The 20,758-nt window shown below is 34.4% G+C and overlaps 1 protein-coding gene across 1 annotated transcript; it reads right to left on the reverse strand.

Moving 5' to 3' along the window:
* Positions 1 to 771: 771 nt before the first annotated feature.
* On the reverse strand, positions 772 to 19,895 carry mn1a (meningioma 1a). The gene is made up of 4 exons (XM_056466548.1): positions 19,285 to 19,895; positions 15,817 to 18,966; positions 4,477 to 4,531; positions 772 to 2,029 (listed from the first exon to the last, which is right to left on the reverse strand). The coding sequence occupies exons 2-3, from the start codon at positions 18,923 to 18,925 to the stop codon at positions 4,521 to 4,523; spliced, it is 3,120 nt and encodes a 1,039-aa protein (XP_056322523.1). The 5' UTR covers positions 18,926 to 18,966; positions 19,285 to 19,895; the 3' UTR covers positions 772 to 2,029; positions 4,477 to 4,520.
* Between the last annotated feature and the right edge of the window lie 863 nt (positions 19,896 to 20,758).

The raw sequence follows: 20,758 nt of genomic DNA on the forward strand, positions 1-20,758 counted from the left end.
TGTTAGTCGTTCTGCAGATATTCTTCTTGGGCCTGTGCAGTTCATGATTATATTACTAAGTAATCTCAGGCGTTTATTTCTGCTCTGTATTGTTTCTGAAACAAAACCAGTTGAGTAGCGCTGAACTAGAACATCTGGTTAGTGTAATCAGCACATGTTGTGTGCATCCACATGCACATTATGCATTCTTTTAGAAACCGGGCGGTTTGGAAGCAGCCCTCGGTTGATTTGAAAACACAATAACTATTGCACTGTGTGCTTGAAATTTCACTTTGCAAGCTTGATCTGGTTCCACTATCAATAGGCAATGATTTACATTAAGAATACCGGAGTAATCACGGCTGATACTCCAGAGACCTAACCACCCAAACCCAGCAGTCTCGAAGACCGTCCAAACCACTGGAGATTTGTAGCCGAGCATTTCACAAACAGTCTCCTCCTTTGACTCTCTCTCTCTCTCTCTCTCTCTCTCTCTCTTTCAGCTGAAACTATTTTCCCACTGTTTAAGATTAGTTCAGTGTAAACATAAAGACGGCATTTCTCAGGCATATCTCAAACCCGGTGCCCCCTAATCAAACAAAAATGGATCTAATCATACAGAAACCGCTTTTAAACAATCCTCGTCGCCATTTAGGAACTTTAAGCGGTAGCTCTCGCTACAGAGAGCATGCTAATTTAGGTTTTCTCTTGGGAAGAACGCCACATTTCATAGGAAAATATTTAATGAGACGACGGCGGAGGATTCAGGACAGACCAAACGGAAAAGACATATAATTTACAACATATTTATTGTTAATAAGTGATTCATATTATACAGGTTATTTACAAAAGAAACTCTGCGGGCACAAATAACTTCACTTTAAGCTTTGTGTATATCACAATAATGAGAGAAAAGAGGTAGAACAAGGAAACCGAGAGGTGTCGAAGACAGACCAAAAAATTGGTTAAAGACCTTTTCTCTCCAGAAAGAAAAAAAAAACTATTTTCTTAAAAGGAAAGTCTTTTGTCTCCAACCATTGTCCTCGCTTGAATAGCCTGCCAATTCCGACTAAACATATTCACCATCAGTTGGTTTAAAGGCAGAGGGAAGCTCGGGGTCTCAATGGAGGCTTGGTAAAGAGAGAAAACCCAAGCAAAGGAGAGTTTCGACTTGAAACAATGGCATTCCGATGCCGGCCAGGCAGGTCACAAAGGGATGTTCTCAGGGTGAATATCAAATTTCCAAAAACAGTAGGGACAGGACAGAACCCCCACCGGCCTTTCAAAGTCAAAAGGTTGACCCACCACAGACACAGCGCCTGGTGCTGAAGACCTCTAAGAATGGGAAGCTTTATAACACGCTGCTTGGCTCTCGTGTGAAGGAATTTACCGCTCAGAATTCTAAACCGAAGAAGCAAAAAAATTGTGATAACGTAACATGGATTAAACGCAACGCCGAAGTTCTCCTTTTGACACAAATAAAGGAGCTTTGCTGAACAAACAGGGCTAATAAATATTTATAGAGAGAGCGACACGCTCTTGTACTAACTAGTTAAACCCTCACTTGCAAGTCTTTAAAAGAAATGAGGTAATTCCAGCCCAAAAAGAAAACGACTTTAGGAGATAAAAATACACTAAAAGCACTGAAAAGTCTCGCTGTCCAAGATTCCAGTCTGCTGTGCTTTGTGTATTTCCTGTATCCCATTGTCTTTCCTCTCTCCAGTCAATCTAAAGAGATTTTGTTGGCCCGAAGACTTGCTCTACGGACACCCGGAGAGCTTTGTGGCTAGTAAAGAAAAAAAAAAATAAAGTATCCAATTACTGCTGGAAAACACCAAGCCAGCCATCATCCTTACAGTTACGGAAAGCAGCCAGCGAGGTCCCAAAGTGGTTAGAGTTGTTCTGGATGAGTTTAAGTCGCATCTGGAAGTGAGAGGAACAGCAGGGGCCCCTCCGTCCCACCCCCACCCCCAAGTCCCGAGGTTTCCGGACACCGCGGGTGGCTTCCTTCAGGTCCCACCCCCACCCTCACAGCGAGATCGTGCAGCACCTGTGGAGAGATGCGACACATGTCAGTCATCTTGTCGCCATGGAATCGCCACCGACGGCTCGCAGGAATAGCAACGGGAGCCGTCGCGCTCAAACGGCGGGAGACAGATGGTACGTCGTCTGCGGCTCGTTCCTTGGAAATTAGGCAAATCGGTACAGATCATGGCGCACGCGTTACTGCCATTCTTGGTTCTATGGAGCCAGATCAGTTTCAAAAATAATACATTTACAAAATAAAACTCATACATGCACAGAGCAATTCACACTTACAAATCCAATTTATCAATTCAAAACAGTTCTTTAATACAACACAAAATTTGGGAATTCACAAGTAAGAATTATAAATAATTTCACCAAATGAATTGGATTTTTGTATTTTTGAATCACGTTTTAAATTGACAAATTGAATTTGTGTAATTATGAATTGTGATTTAAATATACGAGTTAGACTTGTGTATTTTTGAATTGTGTTTTGAATCGACAAATTGGATTTGTGTATTTGTGAATCGTGTTTTGAATTGACAAATTGGATTTGTGTATTTATGAATCGTGTTTTGAATTTACGAATTGGATTTGTGTATTTATGAATCGGTTTCGAATTTACGAATTGGATTTGTGTATTTATGAATCGTGTTTCGAATTTACGAATTGGATTTGTGTATTTATGAATCGTGTTTTGAATCGACAAATTGGATTTGTGTATTTTTGAATCGTGTTTTGAATTGACAAATTGGATTTGTGTATTTATGAATCGTGTTTTAAATTTACGAATTGGATTTGTGTATTTATGAATCGTGTTTTGTATTGACAAATTGGATTTGTGTATTTATGAATCGTGTTTTGAATTGACAAATTGGATTTGTGTATTTATGAATCGTGTTTTGAATTGACAAATTGGATTTGTGTATTTATGAATCGTGTTTTGAATTGACAAATTGGATTTGTGTATTTATGAATCGTGTTTTAAATTTACGAATTGGATTTGTGTATTTATGAATCGTGTTTTGTATTGACGAATACAATTAGTGTATTTATGAATCGTGTTTCGAGTTGACAAATTGGATTTGTGTATTTATGAATCGTGTTTTGTATTGACGAATACAATTAGTGTATTTATGAATCGTGTTTCGAGTTGACAAATTGGATTTGTGTATTTATGAATCGTGTTTTGTATTGACGAATACAATTAGTGTATTTATGAATCGTGTTTCGAGTTGACAAATTGGATTTGTGTATTTATGAATCGTGTTTTGTATTGACGAATAGAATTAGTGTATTTATGAATCGTGTTTCGAGTTGACAAATTGGATTTGTGTATATATGAATCGTATTTCGAGTTGACAAATTGAATTTGTGTATTTATGAATCGTGTTTTGTATTGACGAATAGAATTTGTGTATTTATGAATGGTGTTTCGAATTTACGAATTGGATTTGTGTATTTATGAATCGTGTTTTAAATTTATGAATTGGGTTTGTGTATTTATGAATCGTGTTTTAAATTTATGAATTTAATTTTGTAAATGTGAATTGTGTTGTGGATGTATAAATTATATCTTGTAAATATAATATAAATATAAATTGTGACTGATCTGGCTCCATATGGTTTAAATATTTTCTCATTTCATAATAAATAAATAAGTAATAATCAATAAGCCAATCTTTGAACCAAACCAATGAATCACAACATTACACATAAAATATCCCATGAGGCAAAGCAAATTAGGTAATCAAATTAAAAAATGAACACTCATACAATAGAAATCCATTAATGCAAATTTAAAGTAATACCAAATCAGTGGCTATAATCATATCAGAGTTACTACAATTAAATAAGTTATAAAACATCAACATTTTAATTATCTAAAATAAATATTGAAAATATATAAAGCAAATTTGGCAAGATAATATTAACCTTAAGCAGTAAAATAGAACTATAAATATACAAATTTAAACAAATTGAAATTATCCCTAATAACTATAAACAATAATACTATTTAATTAATACTAGCATAACCATGTATCATATACTATAGGAATATTGCATACACTATATTATTTTAAATGTATTATAATCAATAGATTTAATGTTTAGACTCTAAGTGTTTTGAGAGTGTCAGGAAGATGACTTGATTACATCATTCGCAATGCTTCATGGGAGCGGGTGCTGACGCTTTTTTGGAGCAAATTCTGTTTCCATGGTAACAGTGCGTTCTCTGATTGGTGGAGCAGTCTCTTAGTTATTCATAGAGAATTTGGCTAGTAAACATGATTTGTTTTTGCACATTCATTTACAACCACACACTCATTTACAAGCAAAGATCATTTAAGAATATCAGAGTTAATGGCAGGCCTGTGTTGAAAGGTTCTTTATTAAAAAAGACACGTTTTTATAGGGTAAAAAATCCCAAATGTTAATTGATATGTGTGATAGATTTGACTGTCTTACCTTTTTTTAGTTACACGCTACGAAGAGTCTTCAGAGAAGTGCTCCTACCCATGTCCTATAAGGAAACACAAGCGAAACAACTGAAAATGACATAACAACTGTTTGGTATTAAAATTAAGTAAATAAGAAAATAAATACTACAGTGATTACAGTATTGTTGTGGCATACACAGGCCATTCATATGTATATATATATATATATATATATATATATATATATATATATATATATATATATATATATATAAAACTTACTATAACGTGTTACCAAAATATTTTTAAAACGACAAAAAGTAAAAAAAAAAAAGTAAAAGATGTAAAAACGTAAAAAAAAAGTCCCAAAAAATACAAATAAATTAATTAATGTTTTTTAAATTTATTTAATTTTTTTTTATTCATTAATTTATTTGTATGTTTTGGGACTTTTTTTACGTTTTTACATCTTTTACTTTTTTTTTTTTTTACTTTTTGTCGTTTTAAAAATATTTTGGTCTTTTTTTACGTCATTTTAAAAATATTTCAAATGTTAAATAATGATTTTTAAATGCTGTACAAGTATTGTTTATACGTATTGTGAAGTGTGACCAATACTTTTAATATTGTTTTTGCCATTTCAGTAAGAGGACAGCATAGTAAAGACAGAAAGCAATGAAGAAGACAATTGTAGGACCAGAAAAAAGTTCCCAGTACTCAAACTTGTGTAGCACAAAGTGTAACGCTACATGAGAGAACTGCAAAGAACTACCCAGTTTCTCCATTGGATTAAAGCTAAAAAATTATTTTTTTTTAAATATTTCCATTTTCTCTGAAATAAATATACAGAGAGAGAATTTTACATGTATAAACATATAGCAAACATTTATAGTTTCAGTTTGACTTTAAATGTGATATATATATATATACATATATATACATATATATACATATATATATATATATATATATATATATATATATATATATATATATATATATATATATATATATATATATATATATATATATATATATATATATATAACCACCTGAATTATTAGCCCTCGTTTATTTTTTTCCCCAATTCTGTTTAACGGAGAGCAGATTTTTTTCAACACATTTCTAAACATAATAGTTTTAATAACTCATTTCTAATAACTGATTTATTTTATCTTTGCCATGATGACAGTAAATAATATTTGACTAGATATTTTTCAAGATGCTAGTATTCAGCTTAAAGTGACATTTAAAGGCTTAACTAGGTTAGTTAGGTTAACTAGGCAGGTTAAGGTAATTAGGCAAGTTATTGTATAACGATGGTTTGTTCTGTAGACTATCGATAAAACCATAGCTTAAAGTGGCTAATAATTTTGACCCTAAAATGTTAAAAAGAAGAATAAAATATTATCAGACATACTGTATAAATTTCTTTGCTCTGTGAAACATCATTTGGGAAATATTTGAAAAAGAAAAAACTAATTCAAAGGGGGGCTAATAATTCTGACTTCAACTGTATATATATATATATATGTATATAACCCTAACATTGCGATATTTTGCTATTCTTCGATATAAATTGCGATAAGAATCCAATTTCACCAAATGACTTGAATCTCTCTATTTGGAAAGATTTATAATATTCATAAATTTATAAAGATTTATAATATTAGATGGATAGGGAGGATTCTGTAGGGCACAAAATATATTAAACAATCTACAAGCTTACATAAATACAATAAAGAAAAGATATTACTGAAATAAAGTGTTTTATTGTTTACTCAAACAGTATTCAGGTAAACAGTAATATATTAATCAAATGTAAAATACCGCCATGTAGTTTTCCTTGCATAAACAATTACAAATATTCATTGTTAATAAATTTACAAGCAGGACAAATTATTATGCCTAAATGCTAAAAACACATGTAAATGGTTAATTATAATCCAGACTCAACATTGTGTATACTCGCAATGTGACTATTGCGGGTGATCATATTGCGATATCAATGCTGAATCGATATATTGTTCAGCCCTAAAATAGATTCAAGTCATCTGGAGAAATTGGATTCTTATCGCAATATCTATCGCAGAATAATAAAATATTGCAATGTTCGATTTTTCCAATATCGCGCAGCCTATATATATATATATATATATATATATATATATATATATATATATATATATATATATATATATATATATATATATATATATATATATATATATACATACATATATATATATATATATTTACATGTATATATATATATATATACACACATGTAAATATATATATATATATATATATATATATATATATATATATATATATATATATATATATATATATATATATATATATATCACATTTAAAGTCAAACTGAAACTAGAAATCTGTGCTATATGATAATACATGTAAAATTCTCTCTATATATTTATATTACAGAAAAACAGTAATATTTCAATTACCGTTCAATTAAAATGTTGAGTAAACACTGTATTCATTAAATGGAAAAGAGCACCCAGTATATGCTTCAAACTCTCTTTCAAAACTCAAGCTGTTGAAGAGACTGTAAACGACGCCACGAGAGCGTTCACTTCTGCACGTTTGACTGTTCCTTTAAGCTCCATCTTGTGAATCATCCCGACAGTGCGGACTTCATTACTCAAACGGCGGGATTGTGTCCATATCATTGTTAAGCGCTTATATCGCGAGTCTCTCAACAGCAGCCAACAGAACTGCAGGGGACGCAGTGGGTGCCTCCCCACACAAGAGCGTGGAAATAGCTTGGCTCTTTTACATAAACTAGTCCCTCCAGAACCTGTTTTTATATGCTGTTATATGGTTTGAATTTCCATTGACAAATTAGAATGAAATTATTCTAAAATATTCTAAAGAGAGTGCGGGACCCGGGCCAAGGGATATGAAAGAGCTTTTCACAGTTTTCGAGGGCCCAAAGCACTAAAGGAGTTTCACATCAGAGCCCTGGGGCCGTTTGGCCCCCCCCCTCTTCTCCTCCGCCGTGCCGTGGACAGGGATCGCCTTCATGAGCGCTGGGCCTAAAGCTGGAAGAGGGGAAGGGCTGGGAAAGCGGGCCAGCTGTGGGGCCCAGTCTGGATGGCTGACTGCTGTCTGGATGGCTGACTGCTCTGTCTGGCTCTTAGACGTGTTCTTTTGGCCAGCGCAACACATGCACTAGAGCATACGCATGGAAAAGCAACACCCTTATGCTCCATATGCCATTCGCAGGCAGAATTTGGTCACTTAAAAATGACCAGGGGTGGGGGGAACTTGTTGGTTTATGTTTCTGTGGGTGGAGTTGCTAAGAAGAAACAATGATGATCTTAGGGACATAAGCCCTGAATTATTAGCCCCCCAGTACATTTTTCTCCCAATTTCTGTTAGATTTTTTAACACATTTCTAAACATAATAGTTTTAATAACTCATTTCTAATAACTGATTTCTGATGACAGTACATAATATTTCACTAGATGTTTATCAATATACTAGTATACAGCTTAAAGTCACATTTAAAGGCTTAACTGTGTTATTTAGGTTGACTAGGCGAGTTAGAGTAATAAGGCATGTGGTATAAGAGTGGTTTGTAGTGTAGGCAGTCAAGGAAAATTGAGGCTAATAATATTGACCTTAAAACTGCTTTCATTCTAGCCAAAATAAAACAAAAAATAATACTTTTTCAAAAAGAAAATGTATTATAGGAAATACTTTGAAAACTGACTCTGTTAGTCAGTGTTTGGGAAATATTTAAAAAATAAAATAAAATTCACAGGAGGGCGAATAATTTTGACTTCAACTGTTCAGCTGTATATGACTATAACAACACCGAAAGTAGACATCTTGGCTCTGAACTTGAGCGATCTGCATGTTAAAACACTGGGATTTTTGTCTTGTGTAATTTTTAATCATATTTTGTATTTTTATCCTGGTGTTTTTTGTATTTTTGTATAATTTATGTATATTTTGTATTTTTATCCTGGTGTTTTTTGTATTTTTGTGCCATTTATGTATTTTTAATCATATTTTGCATTTTTATCATGGTGTTTTTTGTATTTTTGTATCATTTATGTATTTTTAATCATATTTTGTATTTGTATCATGGTGTTTTTTGTATTTTTGTGTCATTTATGTATTTTTAATCATATTTTGTATTTTTATCCTGGTGTTTTTTGTATTTTTGTGTCATTTATGTATTTTTAATCATATTTTGTATTTTTATCCTGGTGTTTTTTGTATTTTTGTGTCATTTATGTATTTTTAATCATATTTTGTATTTTTATCATGGTGTTTTTTGTATTTTTGTATCATTTATGCACTTTTAATCATATTTTGTATTTGTATCATGGTGTTTTTTGTATTTTTAATGATATTTTGTATTTGTATCATGCTGTTTTTTGTATTTTTAATGATATTTTGTATTTGTATCCTGGTGTTTTTTGTATTTATGTATCATTTATGCACTTTTAATCATGTTTTGTATTTGTATTATGCTGTTTTTTGTATTTTTAATTATATTTTGTATTTGTATCATGGTGTTTTTTGTATTTTTAATTATATTTTGTATTTGTATCCTGGTGTTTTTTGTATTTATGTATCATTTATGCACTTTTAATCATGTTTTGTATTTGTATCATGCTGTTTTTTGTATTTTTAATTATATTTTGTATTTGTATCATGGTGTTTTTTGTATTTTTGTATCATTTATGCACTTTTAATCACATTTTGTATTTGTATCATGGTGTTTTTTGTATATTTGAATCATTCTAAATCATTTGTAACCCTTTACATCTACTTCTACATTTAGTTCATACATCTACTGACATGAACAAACAACGAACGGTACATTTACTACAGTATTTATTCATCTTTGTTAACATTAAAGGAGTTTTTTATTGTTCCACTGTTAAAAAATTCCTGTAGAATCTACGGTGACTTACTGCCAGCTGTTACTGTAAATCAATTACAGCAAAAATACTGTATTTGCACTTACTGCACCTTTTACAGTTGAAGTCAGAGTTATTAGCCCCCTTTGAATTGTTTTTTTCAAATATTTCCCAAATGATGTTCAACAGAGCAAGGATTTTTTCACAGTATTTCTGATAATATTTTTTCTTCCGGAGAAAGTCTTATTTGTTTTATTTCGGATAGAATAAAAGCAGTTTTAAATTTTTTAAGAAGCATTTTAAAGTCAATATCATTACCCACCTTCAGCTATATTTTTACCAATTGTCTTCAGAACAAACCATCATTATACAATGACTTGCCTAATTACCCTAACTTGCCTACTTATCATAGTTAAGCCTTTAAAAGTCACTTTAAGCTGAATACTAATCTCTTTAAAAATAGTAAAATATGAGCTGTCATCAGGGCAAATATAAAAGAAATCAGTTATTAGTAATTAGTTAATTAAAACTATTATGTTTAGAAATCTTTTCTCTGTTAAACCGAAATTGGGGGAAAAATACAGGGGGCTAATAATTCAGGAGGGCTAATAATTCTGACTTCAACTGACTGTTGCTCTATATGTATTTGCAGTTTTGTATCTTTACTGTAAAACATTCAGCAATTTTCACAATGCAATTTTAAAATACGGTAACATACTGTATAATTGTAGTAAAATACAGTTTATATTGCAGTTAAACACTGTGTAATTTACAAAAACTGCTAACAGTGTAGTTAATGTTAACTCACAATGCACTAACTAATGTTTACTATTTAGATTTTAGTAATGCTGTCATTTAAATAAATGTTATGTATAAGTATAGTTCATTATTAGTTCTTGTTAATAAATACACACATTAACTAACGGATGCTTTTTGTAAAGTGTGACCAAATCAATTCATTAATCATATCTAATATATTACTCATCATACAGTCATTCATGCTGATAGATGTAGCACTAAAACAAGCATTCACTGCTGAAAACGCACTAGAAATGAACATTTTATTTTCTCATTCCTATCTTCTATTGGTTAAAAACGTAAAAGGTTCTCAAATATTTTTCTAATTAAAAAAAATGAAAGAAAACTACAATAAAATGTAATTGCGTAGCACTTTTAAGCAAATTTAATCTTTTTAAGACAGTCTGAATTTATCCTCCATGTCTGTTTATGGAATAGAGCAGCTTGGACATTCTGCGTAATATCTCCGATATGTTTCTCTGGTAACAATGACGGAATCTACATGTTTGGGTGTAACTGCTTCTTAATGTTTAGCTTGGAGAGGTGATGCATGAATCTTTTAAGCAAATTTGATCATTTTACAGCAGTCTGAATTTAACCTCCATGTTTGTTTATGGGATAGAGCAGCTTGGACATTCTGCGTAATATCTCCGATATGCTTCTCTGGTAACAATGACGGAATCTACATGTTTGGGTGTAACTGCTTCTTAACGTTTAGCTTGGAGAGGTGATGCATGAATCTTTTAAGCAAATTTGATCTTTTTACAGCAGTCTGAATTTAACCTCCATGTTTGTTTATGGAATAGAGCAGCTTTGACATTCTGCGTAATATCTCCGATATGTTTCTCTGGTAACAATGACGGAATCTACATGTTTGGGTGTTACTGCTTCCTAACGTTTAGCTTGGAGAGGTGATGCATGAATCTTTTCAGCAAATTTGATCTTTTTACAGCAGTCTGAATTTAACCTCCATGTCTGTTTATGGAATAGAGCAGCTTGGACATTCTGCGTAATACCTCCGTTATGCTTCTCTGGTAACAATGACGGAATCTACATGTTTGGGTGTAACTGCTTCTTAATGTTTAGCTTGGAGAGGTGATGCATGTATCTTTTAAGCAAATTTAATCTTTTTAAGGCAGTCTGAATTTAACCTCCATGTTTGTTTATGGGATAGAGCAGCTTGGACATTCTGCGTAATATCTCCGATATGTTTCTCTGGTAACAATGACGGAATCTACATGTTTGGGTGTTACTGCTTCTTAACGTTTAGCTTGGAGAGGTGATGCATGAATCTTTTAAGCAAATTTGATCTTATTACAGCAGTCTTAATTTAACCTCCATGTTTGTTTATGGGATAGAGCAGCTTGGACATTCTGCGTAATATCTCTGATATGTTTCTCTGGTAACAATGACGGAATCTACATGTTTGGGTGTAACTGCTTCTTAATGTTTAGCTTGGAGAGGTGATGCATGAATCAAAGCGATGATTCTCTGACAACACAGGCCTGTCCCTTGACAAAACGTGAAAGCGGAATTTAATACATGCCAAGACAAGATCATGTTTTTTTTCTCTCTTTTTTTTTCTTCCCATTTCCACCCTGACATTCCTCACGGAAAAATGCAGTGCATCACACGGACACGAGAAAACACTAATTAATTCTGCCTGCCAAACAAGCACTCCCATATAAAGGTGTGCGTATCTGCACGGGCAGCGCTCAAAATGCAATTCATCAGAGAAATTAGCAGCACAATTGACCCAATCTTTCTATAAAACTGCTTATATTGTATTCAGACCATAATTAGATGTATTCTTGATAAACGTTCAAAGGTATGGATGGTTATTTTAGGACGCGGAACTTGCACATAGTGTACACGCTTTACAAGTTTGTATTTATAGAGCCACTGAGAAATCTTGCTTTCTGACACGTTCAAAGACACGGAAGCTCATTTCTGTAAAGGATCCGCAAGTTACACAGCGTTTGGAGTGTACACTGTTTGCTGATATTTTCCACATAGATATCAAGCCCTATTTTCTCCTCGCATCCCTTCCACACACAAAAACGCATCCCTATACCTGTGTTCTCAGAGTGTTGTTTTGAGCCGTTTTCCCATGAGACCATTGCATCTTCTCCTTTGTTTTCTGTCTGTTCTGGCCTTTAGTGTTTATTCTCAGAGCCACAAAGCTGTCAGAATATCCGACAGCCTCGTCTGAAAAATTGCATCTGACAACCTTCTCCATTTATTAGGCAAAACAGCGAGAGGAAAAGAAAAAAAGAAGAAGAAAAAAACGCTGGAGTTTGAGGTAGCTAGAACTTTCTGATCAGATTGCATTCTGATAAGAGGCTGCAGCTTACATCTGTTTTACATTCAATCGATACGAATGTTAAAAAACGTTGAATAAACTCAAATATTTTCCATCGAGTTGCTAAAATTATATATATATATATATATATATATATAATAATAATAATAATAATAATAATATTATATATATATATATATATATATATATATATATATATATATATATATATATATATATATATATATATATATATAATTTTTGTGTGTATATATAATTTGACTACATATTTTTCAGGACACTTCTAAACAGCTTAAAGTGACATTTAAAGGCTTAACTAGGTTAATTTGGTTAACTAGGTAAGTTATTGCACAATGATGGTTTGTTCTGGAGACTATCGGAAAAAATTGCTTAAAGTGGCTAATAATTTTGACCTTAAAATAGCTTTTAAAAAATTAAAAACTGCTTTTATTCTAGCTGAAATAAAACAAATAAGACTTTCTCCAGAGGAAAAAATATTATCAGACATACTGTGAAAATTTCCTTGCTCTGTTAAACATCATTTGGCAAATATTTACAAAAGAAAGAAAATTTAAGGGGGGCTAATAATTCTGACTTCAACTGTGTATGTCTGCATGTATGTATGTATAAATATATATATATATATATATATATATATATATATATATATATATATATATATATATATATATATATATATATATATATATATATATTAATAGTATTAATATTTTATGGTCATAGTATTAATATTTATAGTATATAATATCCTAATAATATAAATAATAATAATTGTACAACACACACACACACACACACACACACACATATATATATATATATATATATATGTGTGTGTGTGTGTGTGTGTGTGTGTGTGTGTGTGTGTGTGTGTGTGTGTGTGTGTGTGTGTGTGTGTGTGTGTGTGTGTGTGTGTGTGTGTGTGTGTGTGTGTGTGTGTGTGTGTGTGTGTTGTACAATTATTATTATTTATATTATTATAATATTATATACTATAAATATTAATACTATGACCATAAAATATTAATACTATAAATACAATCTATGTAATTATAGCAACCCGATGGAAAATATTATATATATATATAAAATTACAAACATATATATACCAAATTTAGCACACAGATAATTATATATAGTTAAAAATGTAGCTATAGTAAAATGAGGTCAAATAAAAATGTATAAAAACAAAAACAATTTTAATAAAAACTGCTCTTTAAAAACGTAGTGTTTACATAAATATAGCAACTGCTTTTCAGAATAAATGCAATACAAAATATTATTATTATTAATAATAATAATAATAATAATAATAATAATAATAATATTAATGATAATAATAATAATAATAATAATAATAATAATAATAATAACAATAATAATAATAATAATAATAATGATAATAATAATAATAATAATAATAATAATAACAATAATAACAATAATAATGATAATAATAATAATAATAATAATAATAATAATAATAACAATAATAATAATAATAATAATAATAATAATAATAATAATATTAATGATAATAATAATAATAATAATAATAATAATAATAATAATAATAATAACAATAATAATAATAATAATAATAATAATAATAATAATAATAATAATGATAATAATAATAATAATAATAATAATAATAATAATAATAATAACAATAATAATAATAATAATAATAATAATAATAATAATAATAATAATGATAATAATAATAATAATAATAATAATAATAATAATAATAATAATGATAATAATAATAATAATAATAATAATAATAATAATAATAACAATAATAATAATAATAATAATAATAATAATAATAATAATAATAATAATGATAATGATAATAATAATAATAATAATAATAATAATAATAATAATGATAATAATAATAATAATAATAATAATAATAATAATAATAAAATGACGGGAGCTGACGCAAAAGAAAATTGAGAGAAACGCAAAAACTGATTTGTTTTTGTTAAGGGAATGCAGTACCAACTAGAGGTGTCAAAGAAAGTTTTAAGTTACTTGTCACTGAGATATTCCTGTCATAAAGAAAATAATTAAGAAAAAAAAAAAGATTCTGACTGTCATGAAAATCAAACATGAATATGATGCCACATGGCATTTCGGAAGGCGCGCAATCAACGGACAGTGGGGACCAATCAAGAAGTGACAGGAAAGAAGTTTCTGATGTAAAACTACACTTCTGGCCGCATGCCTGATGTGTTCATTCAACTCTCAGGTCGCCCTGTTATCAGGCCTCATGGGTTAATAAAGCCACTGCGAGCTCTAACGTGCCTAAAGTGAAATAAACAGCAAACTCAGCTCACTAACATCCTCAGACAAAAAAAGAGCTTCCAAAATAATGCAGTAAGAACTGTGTGTATTCGATAGGAAATTCAATGAACTGCCGCTGTGTGACCTACGGTGCTCTTCACCTATATTTTATATTATTGACAATATATCTGAACGGTCATAGCAAAAGTTTGCAGTAAATAATTTGATATGAAAGCCTGAGGTGAAAACGCAAGGAAAATATTAACAGACACATAATAGCATCCGTTTTGTAGAATACAACTGCTGGTCCATTTAAAACTGAATATTTTTATTTTTATATATGTATTTAGGTTTAATCTAGCACGTAGAGGATCTGTAGTTCAGATCTGAACGTCCTTAAATCTCATTAAAATCTTAACTACAGATCCTGTTGGCATTAGATAAAACTTAATTACGAGTACATTTAGAGTGAACGTTCAGTTTACATCAAGTAAATCCCTAAAACGTAGAGTTTAGTTACTGTAGAAATTGTAGTCCCTTACATGTGTTGTGTAAAATACTAAATGTTATGAGAAATGGTACTACTACTTACACTATTTATCACTACTACTATTAAAAATAACGCTAATATATGCCTTTTTCTTGCTAGTTTTAAAAACTTAAGAGACACGCACGGAATTATCAAATTTGATGCTAAAAAAATCTGTTTAAATGTTTAAACGACAATAAAGAGACTGATTTATTGTACTGCAAATTGCAGAGCCAAACAAACTTTCTCTGTTTTCAGTGGGTTAATTATTATTTTGCATCCTGTTTTCTGTCAGCTCGAGACTGAGTGTTTTAAAGAGTGCTAATTAAAGCTCACTTCTGGGTGACAGATTAGTTGTAAATGGGTCCCTGTGCCTGAGGTTAAGCTACCTTGGGTTGTTCATTATTCAACCATTAAGCCATCAAAGTAAACTCAACAGTCCATAAAAACACCAATTCATCATGCTCTCACTGCAAGTCAATGAAGTTTACCTTCTTTGTTGTCACTCTGGCCCCGTGCTCGCTCCCAGTATCCCAGGCACTTGTCATTACTGGGGTCCTCTATCAGAGCCTTATTGCCAGGGACATACCAGGTGGCATGCTGCTCTGTCATAAGAGAGTCAAGGTCAATGGTATTCACAGAGCTCTTGCCTGTAACCGGGCTAGAGTTGGCCAGGGTGCATTCTCCGTTTAGACTGGCCTGGCAGTCAGACTTTTTGCTTGTTTTCCCTCCCATGGGTTGGTCCTCAGAGATGCTGAACTGCTGTCTTTGCAGCTGGATCTGAGCTTGCAAAATCTCCAGAGGATGAACCTCATCCTGCCCTGTGTTGCTCAATGGCGTTCGCACCTGTTCCATGCATGAAGCATCAGTATAGCTGGCCCTGTTTTCTGAATTACACTTTACACCAGCTCTGCAGGGCCTCGGGTCCTCGGCGCTGTAGTTAGGGCTGGCTTCGTCCAAGTAATCCATGCATGGCGAAACGCCATCCGACTTGCCCACGCTTTGAATTCCGCTGTCCATAGAGGTGGCGAGGTCTGGCTTTCCGAAAGAAGGGGAGACTAGAGTCCTCTCTGGGGTCTTACCTCGGCTCTCCATGCCCATGCTCAAACTGGAGCCCTGCTGACCTGGGCTGACGACGGGGTTACCTCCACTAGGAGGAGAGAAGTTTCCGGGACTTATGTGCCCGCTGTCTCGCCTCTTCTTCCCCCTCCCTTTACCGTTGCCTGTTGCCATTTTCCCCTCACATCCAGACTCCATGCTGTCATTTGGGGAAAGGGTGCTCGCTTCCCTTTTCACCATCTGGCCCGTACCACTTTGACCCACCATCGTATTGTTGTTATTCCCAGAGCAAGGCGTTTGACTATTCTGAGAAGCATTGCTCTGGAAATACTCTGCCCCTGGGCCGCTACTGCCACTGCTATTTATGTCCTGCTCAACCTGACCTGCTTTGCGTTTGGCCTCGTTTTGACTTTTCTTATTAAAAGTCACATTGAGGTTCGGGGCCCCAAGGCTGGCGATCATATTTTGGCAGGCAGTGGAAAGAGCTGCCAGACAGCTTTGGCCAAACACACTGTCTTTTGTACTGGCTTTGTTCAAATTCCCCAAAGAGAGGGCCCCAAGCTTATTGACTGACAGGTGCTGGCTGGAGAGGTACTCAGGATGGGCGGGATAGTTCCCTGGAGAGGAGCTAAATCCTGGAGGATTGCTCTGGGGGGCTCCCTGTTGACTCGGCCCTCCAGGAGGGAAGCTGTGCTGCCTCCTCATCACCATTCCTCCAAATTCAGCCGGCCTCCTGTCCGTGGGTGCGCCCGACTGCATGTTGCTCTCATCGGGAGACTGCATCTGCAGAGGATTGCTGACATTATTTTCGAACGGATGATGTGCTCCAGGAGAATTCAAAGACTGCATGTCCATGCTTGTGACGCTTTGTCTAAAAATAATGTTGTGTCCATTTTCTGCCTGCTCCAAGGCATGTGTGTTTGTTTCTCTACAGTGCTGCTGTGGCTCAGGAAACCATGAGTTTTCTTGAGGTAGGTGGGGGCTGTCAAAGTTTCCATGAAAATTATGCTTCTTCTCAAAATTGGACTGAGACACACTGCCCAGAGGCCCTCGACAGACCATGCCATTTGAAGTGACATCTCCGTGGAGATTTAACTGCTGCAGATCAGGTTGCCTCATTCTCTGTTGTTGGCTCCTGGATGCCATTTGTTTGATCATCATTGCTGCATTCTGTCGCCGCTGCTGCTGCTGCTGCTGTTGATGCTGCTGCTGTGGGCCAGAGCTCAAGGGTAGGGGGCCGGATGGAAACCCATCCGTCACATGAGATGTAAAGTCCCCCATGGGAGAGGGGAATGCCGAGGGGGAGAGGTGGTTCTCAAGACTGGGCCGATTATGTAAGCTGTGGCTTAGGGGGCTGCAGCTTTCTCCAGCAGAGCCATTCGGGAGATCAAACCGTGGCCTTTTTGCCATATTCAAATAAGGTAGTGAGCTGAGGTGATGTGGGGGCTGAGGGGCAAGTTGGGGGACATCAAACACCGGCTCCCCAAAGGGGTGCATGTTATGGTTGTTCAGTCTATGTATGGGCCGATCCAGGTGGCCGTGCTGAACGTGCACCATTGGGCCACCGCCTTGAACATCTGTATTGTTTGCTACATAGTCTGGAGTGTGATAAAATCGAGGGAGGGCAGGGGAACCAGGGTTCTGCCTGGCAACAGGTCCTGGTCTTTGCTGTGCCATGAGGTGGTGCCTGGTATTAACCCCCGGATCCATTTTCCCCCTATTTCCGAATCGGTCTGAAAACACATTCTGCTGAGGTAGCTGCTGGTCAACTTTTGAGCTGCCCATCATGGGCCCTCGGGAACCACTTCGATTACAAGTAGAAAAATTACCCCCGACTACTTGGTTCCCTGTTTCACAATAGGGCAGTTTGTGCTCGGATGAGTCTGCGGTGGAGAATCCTGTCATGTCAAAATTCCCAGTCAGAGGATCACAGGGAAAACAGTGCTCTGATCCCCCCATTCTGCCCTGTGGGAAAAGCCTGTAGTGTTCAAGTCTATGGGTTTCAGGCGATGAGGACGGCAGGCCGTGGAACGAAGCAGCACGGTTTGGTGACTGGTCTAGAGGAAGACATGGTGCTGGAACAGCATGATTGCCGTTCGGATGGCCGTGCGGCTGAAACTCAGGCATCGCAGCCATTCTCTGTTGTTGCTGCTGTGAGATGCATTCTCGTGACTGGGGCTCTGTGAGATGCTGACTGAATCCCCCCTCAAACATATGCGGGTGACCCGCGTTGGTGCTGCTGAAACCCATGTGCCTGTCCCCGTGCAGGCAAGAGGGAACGCTGTCCTGGTACAGATGTGAATGCTGGTCATGGTTAGGAGGTTGATGGTTGAATGGTCCTTGCATGTGAAGCTGATGTTGTGGCTGAACTCCCATACCGAGCATATCCCCGTGGCCATGAGTCTGGAACCCATACTGGTCTCTATTTGAGACAAAGTTGAGTCCCTGCATAGGGGATTCGTTTAGGGGACCCATCATTGGCTCCACAGCTACCGACGGCCCTTTCATATGGAATCCAGCACTGTTATAATTAGAGTTCATTTTCAGTCCACTGGGATTAAATTCCTTTTATTTGTTTCTCACTGCAAAAAGAAAAAAAGTACAATTAAAACTAGTCAAACAATTCTTTATTAACTTTCAAACCAATAATAATAATAATAATAATAATAATAATAATAATATATATATATATATATATATATATATATATATATATATATATTTATATATTTCTTTTCTGTCTCTGGGTCTCATGTTGAACAAAAACACACAAAGACAAAAAAATAAAAATTTTAAAAAAGCACAATAATTAACAGCTAAAATTTTTAGATTTATTTTTTATAAGCATGTACATTTTAATAAATATTAGATGTAAAAGATCAGATAATAATCGGAAGTACCTTAATTCCAGCGCAAGCGTAAAAACGCGAACTCCTCTTTGTATATCCTTATAGCGACGATCCTGAAAAACGCACATCTTTAAAACAAAATCCTCGTTTACATCATTACTCGATGCGTAAAGTCCCCAAGTCCTTCAACACAAATCCAGAAGAGCGCAAACCAGCTCGGGGAGCACATGTCCCATGTTCATATCTCCATTGCAATGCGCGCGGATCCCGACTGATTATTTTATTAAATACTAAAGCATTCACGCACACTTAGATTAATTCAAAAACTGAAAATACACGAATAAGTGCATTAAATCGGCGGCCTTACGAGGAGAACTTCGCGCAAGTGTTCAGTCCTGTGAGGAGACTCAATACGCCGCTGTGGGTGCGCGCGCGCTGGTCTAAACTGGAGAGCCCAGGATCCCTTTTGTTGTCACAGCATGAATTGTATCAAATACAGAAACGAATAGTCACTTTCTTTAATATTGTCCGCACAATACGCACTGTTCCATCAAATGGTTCGGAATCCCGGACGGTTTTCTCGTTTATTTTTGTGTTAGATGTGTTGAGCCGCAGGCATCGGCAACAAGTTTGACATTCCCTCATCTGTTCCAGCGCTGATTTCTCACCAATGCCGACACAGGCACACATGCGCAGGGGGCGGGGATTTGTGAGCCAGGGCGGGGTCTGACGCACAAGAGGCGGGCATTCGCTTAAGGGAGTCTAAAAGAGATCTATATAACGTATTAATACGTAATATAAATAGATAAATAATAAAACAAGACACAATGGCTTAATCTTTAATAATATACTATTTTATAGGGAAATAAAATCTAGATTGCTTCCTCAAAAGGCTGTACTAATCATAAAATATCAAAACTCTTTGTTTAGTTTGAATAGCATATAAATAAAATTGTATAAGTCGAATTATTTTGCACAAGATTATTTGTTCCATACAAAGAAATATCGTAAAAATGCATTCAATATGCCATCTAAGAAAAAAGATTGTAGCCTATTTATTCTGCAGGTAAAATATGTGGCTTCTTATTTACACGTTGTTTAAATATTCTGAAATAAACCAATTATAAACGTTTCAATGTGAAATTTCAGTCATTCCCAATCTCCCAGCTCTATTCCTTTAAACACAGCTACTGTAGCAAATCTGCAGCAGTTAATTAGTAAATTAGCAGATGCATGAAACAGGCTTCATTTTCAAGCTGTGACGAATGGCAGCCAGAGATAATGAATGTGTCTTCGGGGTTAATTTCCTGTAAGTAACCGGTGATTGTGGTGTATTTTTAGACCTCGTTGCTGCAGCATGGGTCAAATTATTTATCTTTGCAACAAAAGCTTTTTTTTTAACGAACAGTCATTATAAAATTGTAGAAATAAGAAAATATTATACTATTGCGTTTACCACAAACTATCCAACGGTACAACCATTAGACTACTAAAAGGAGTGTAGTAGCCGCTTATTAATAGGTAT

This window comes from Danio aesculapii, chromosome 10 (genome assembly GCF_903798145.1).
Source record: "Danio aesculapii chromosome 10, fDanAes4.1, whole genome shotgun sequence".
Classification (NCBI taxonomy): domain Eukaryota; kingdom Metazoa; phylum Chordata; class Actinopteri; order Cypriniformes; family Danionidae; genus Danio; species Danio aesculapii.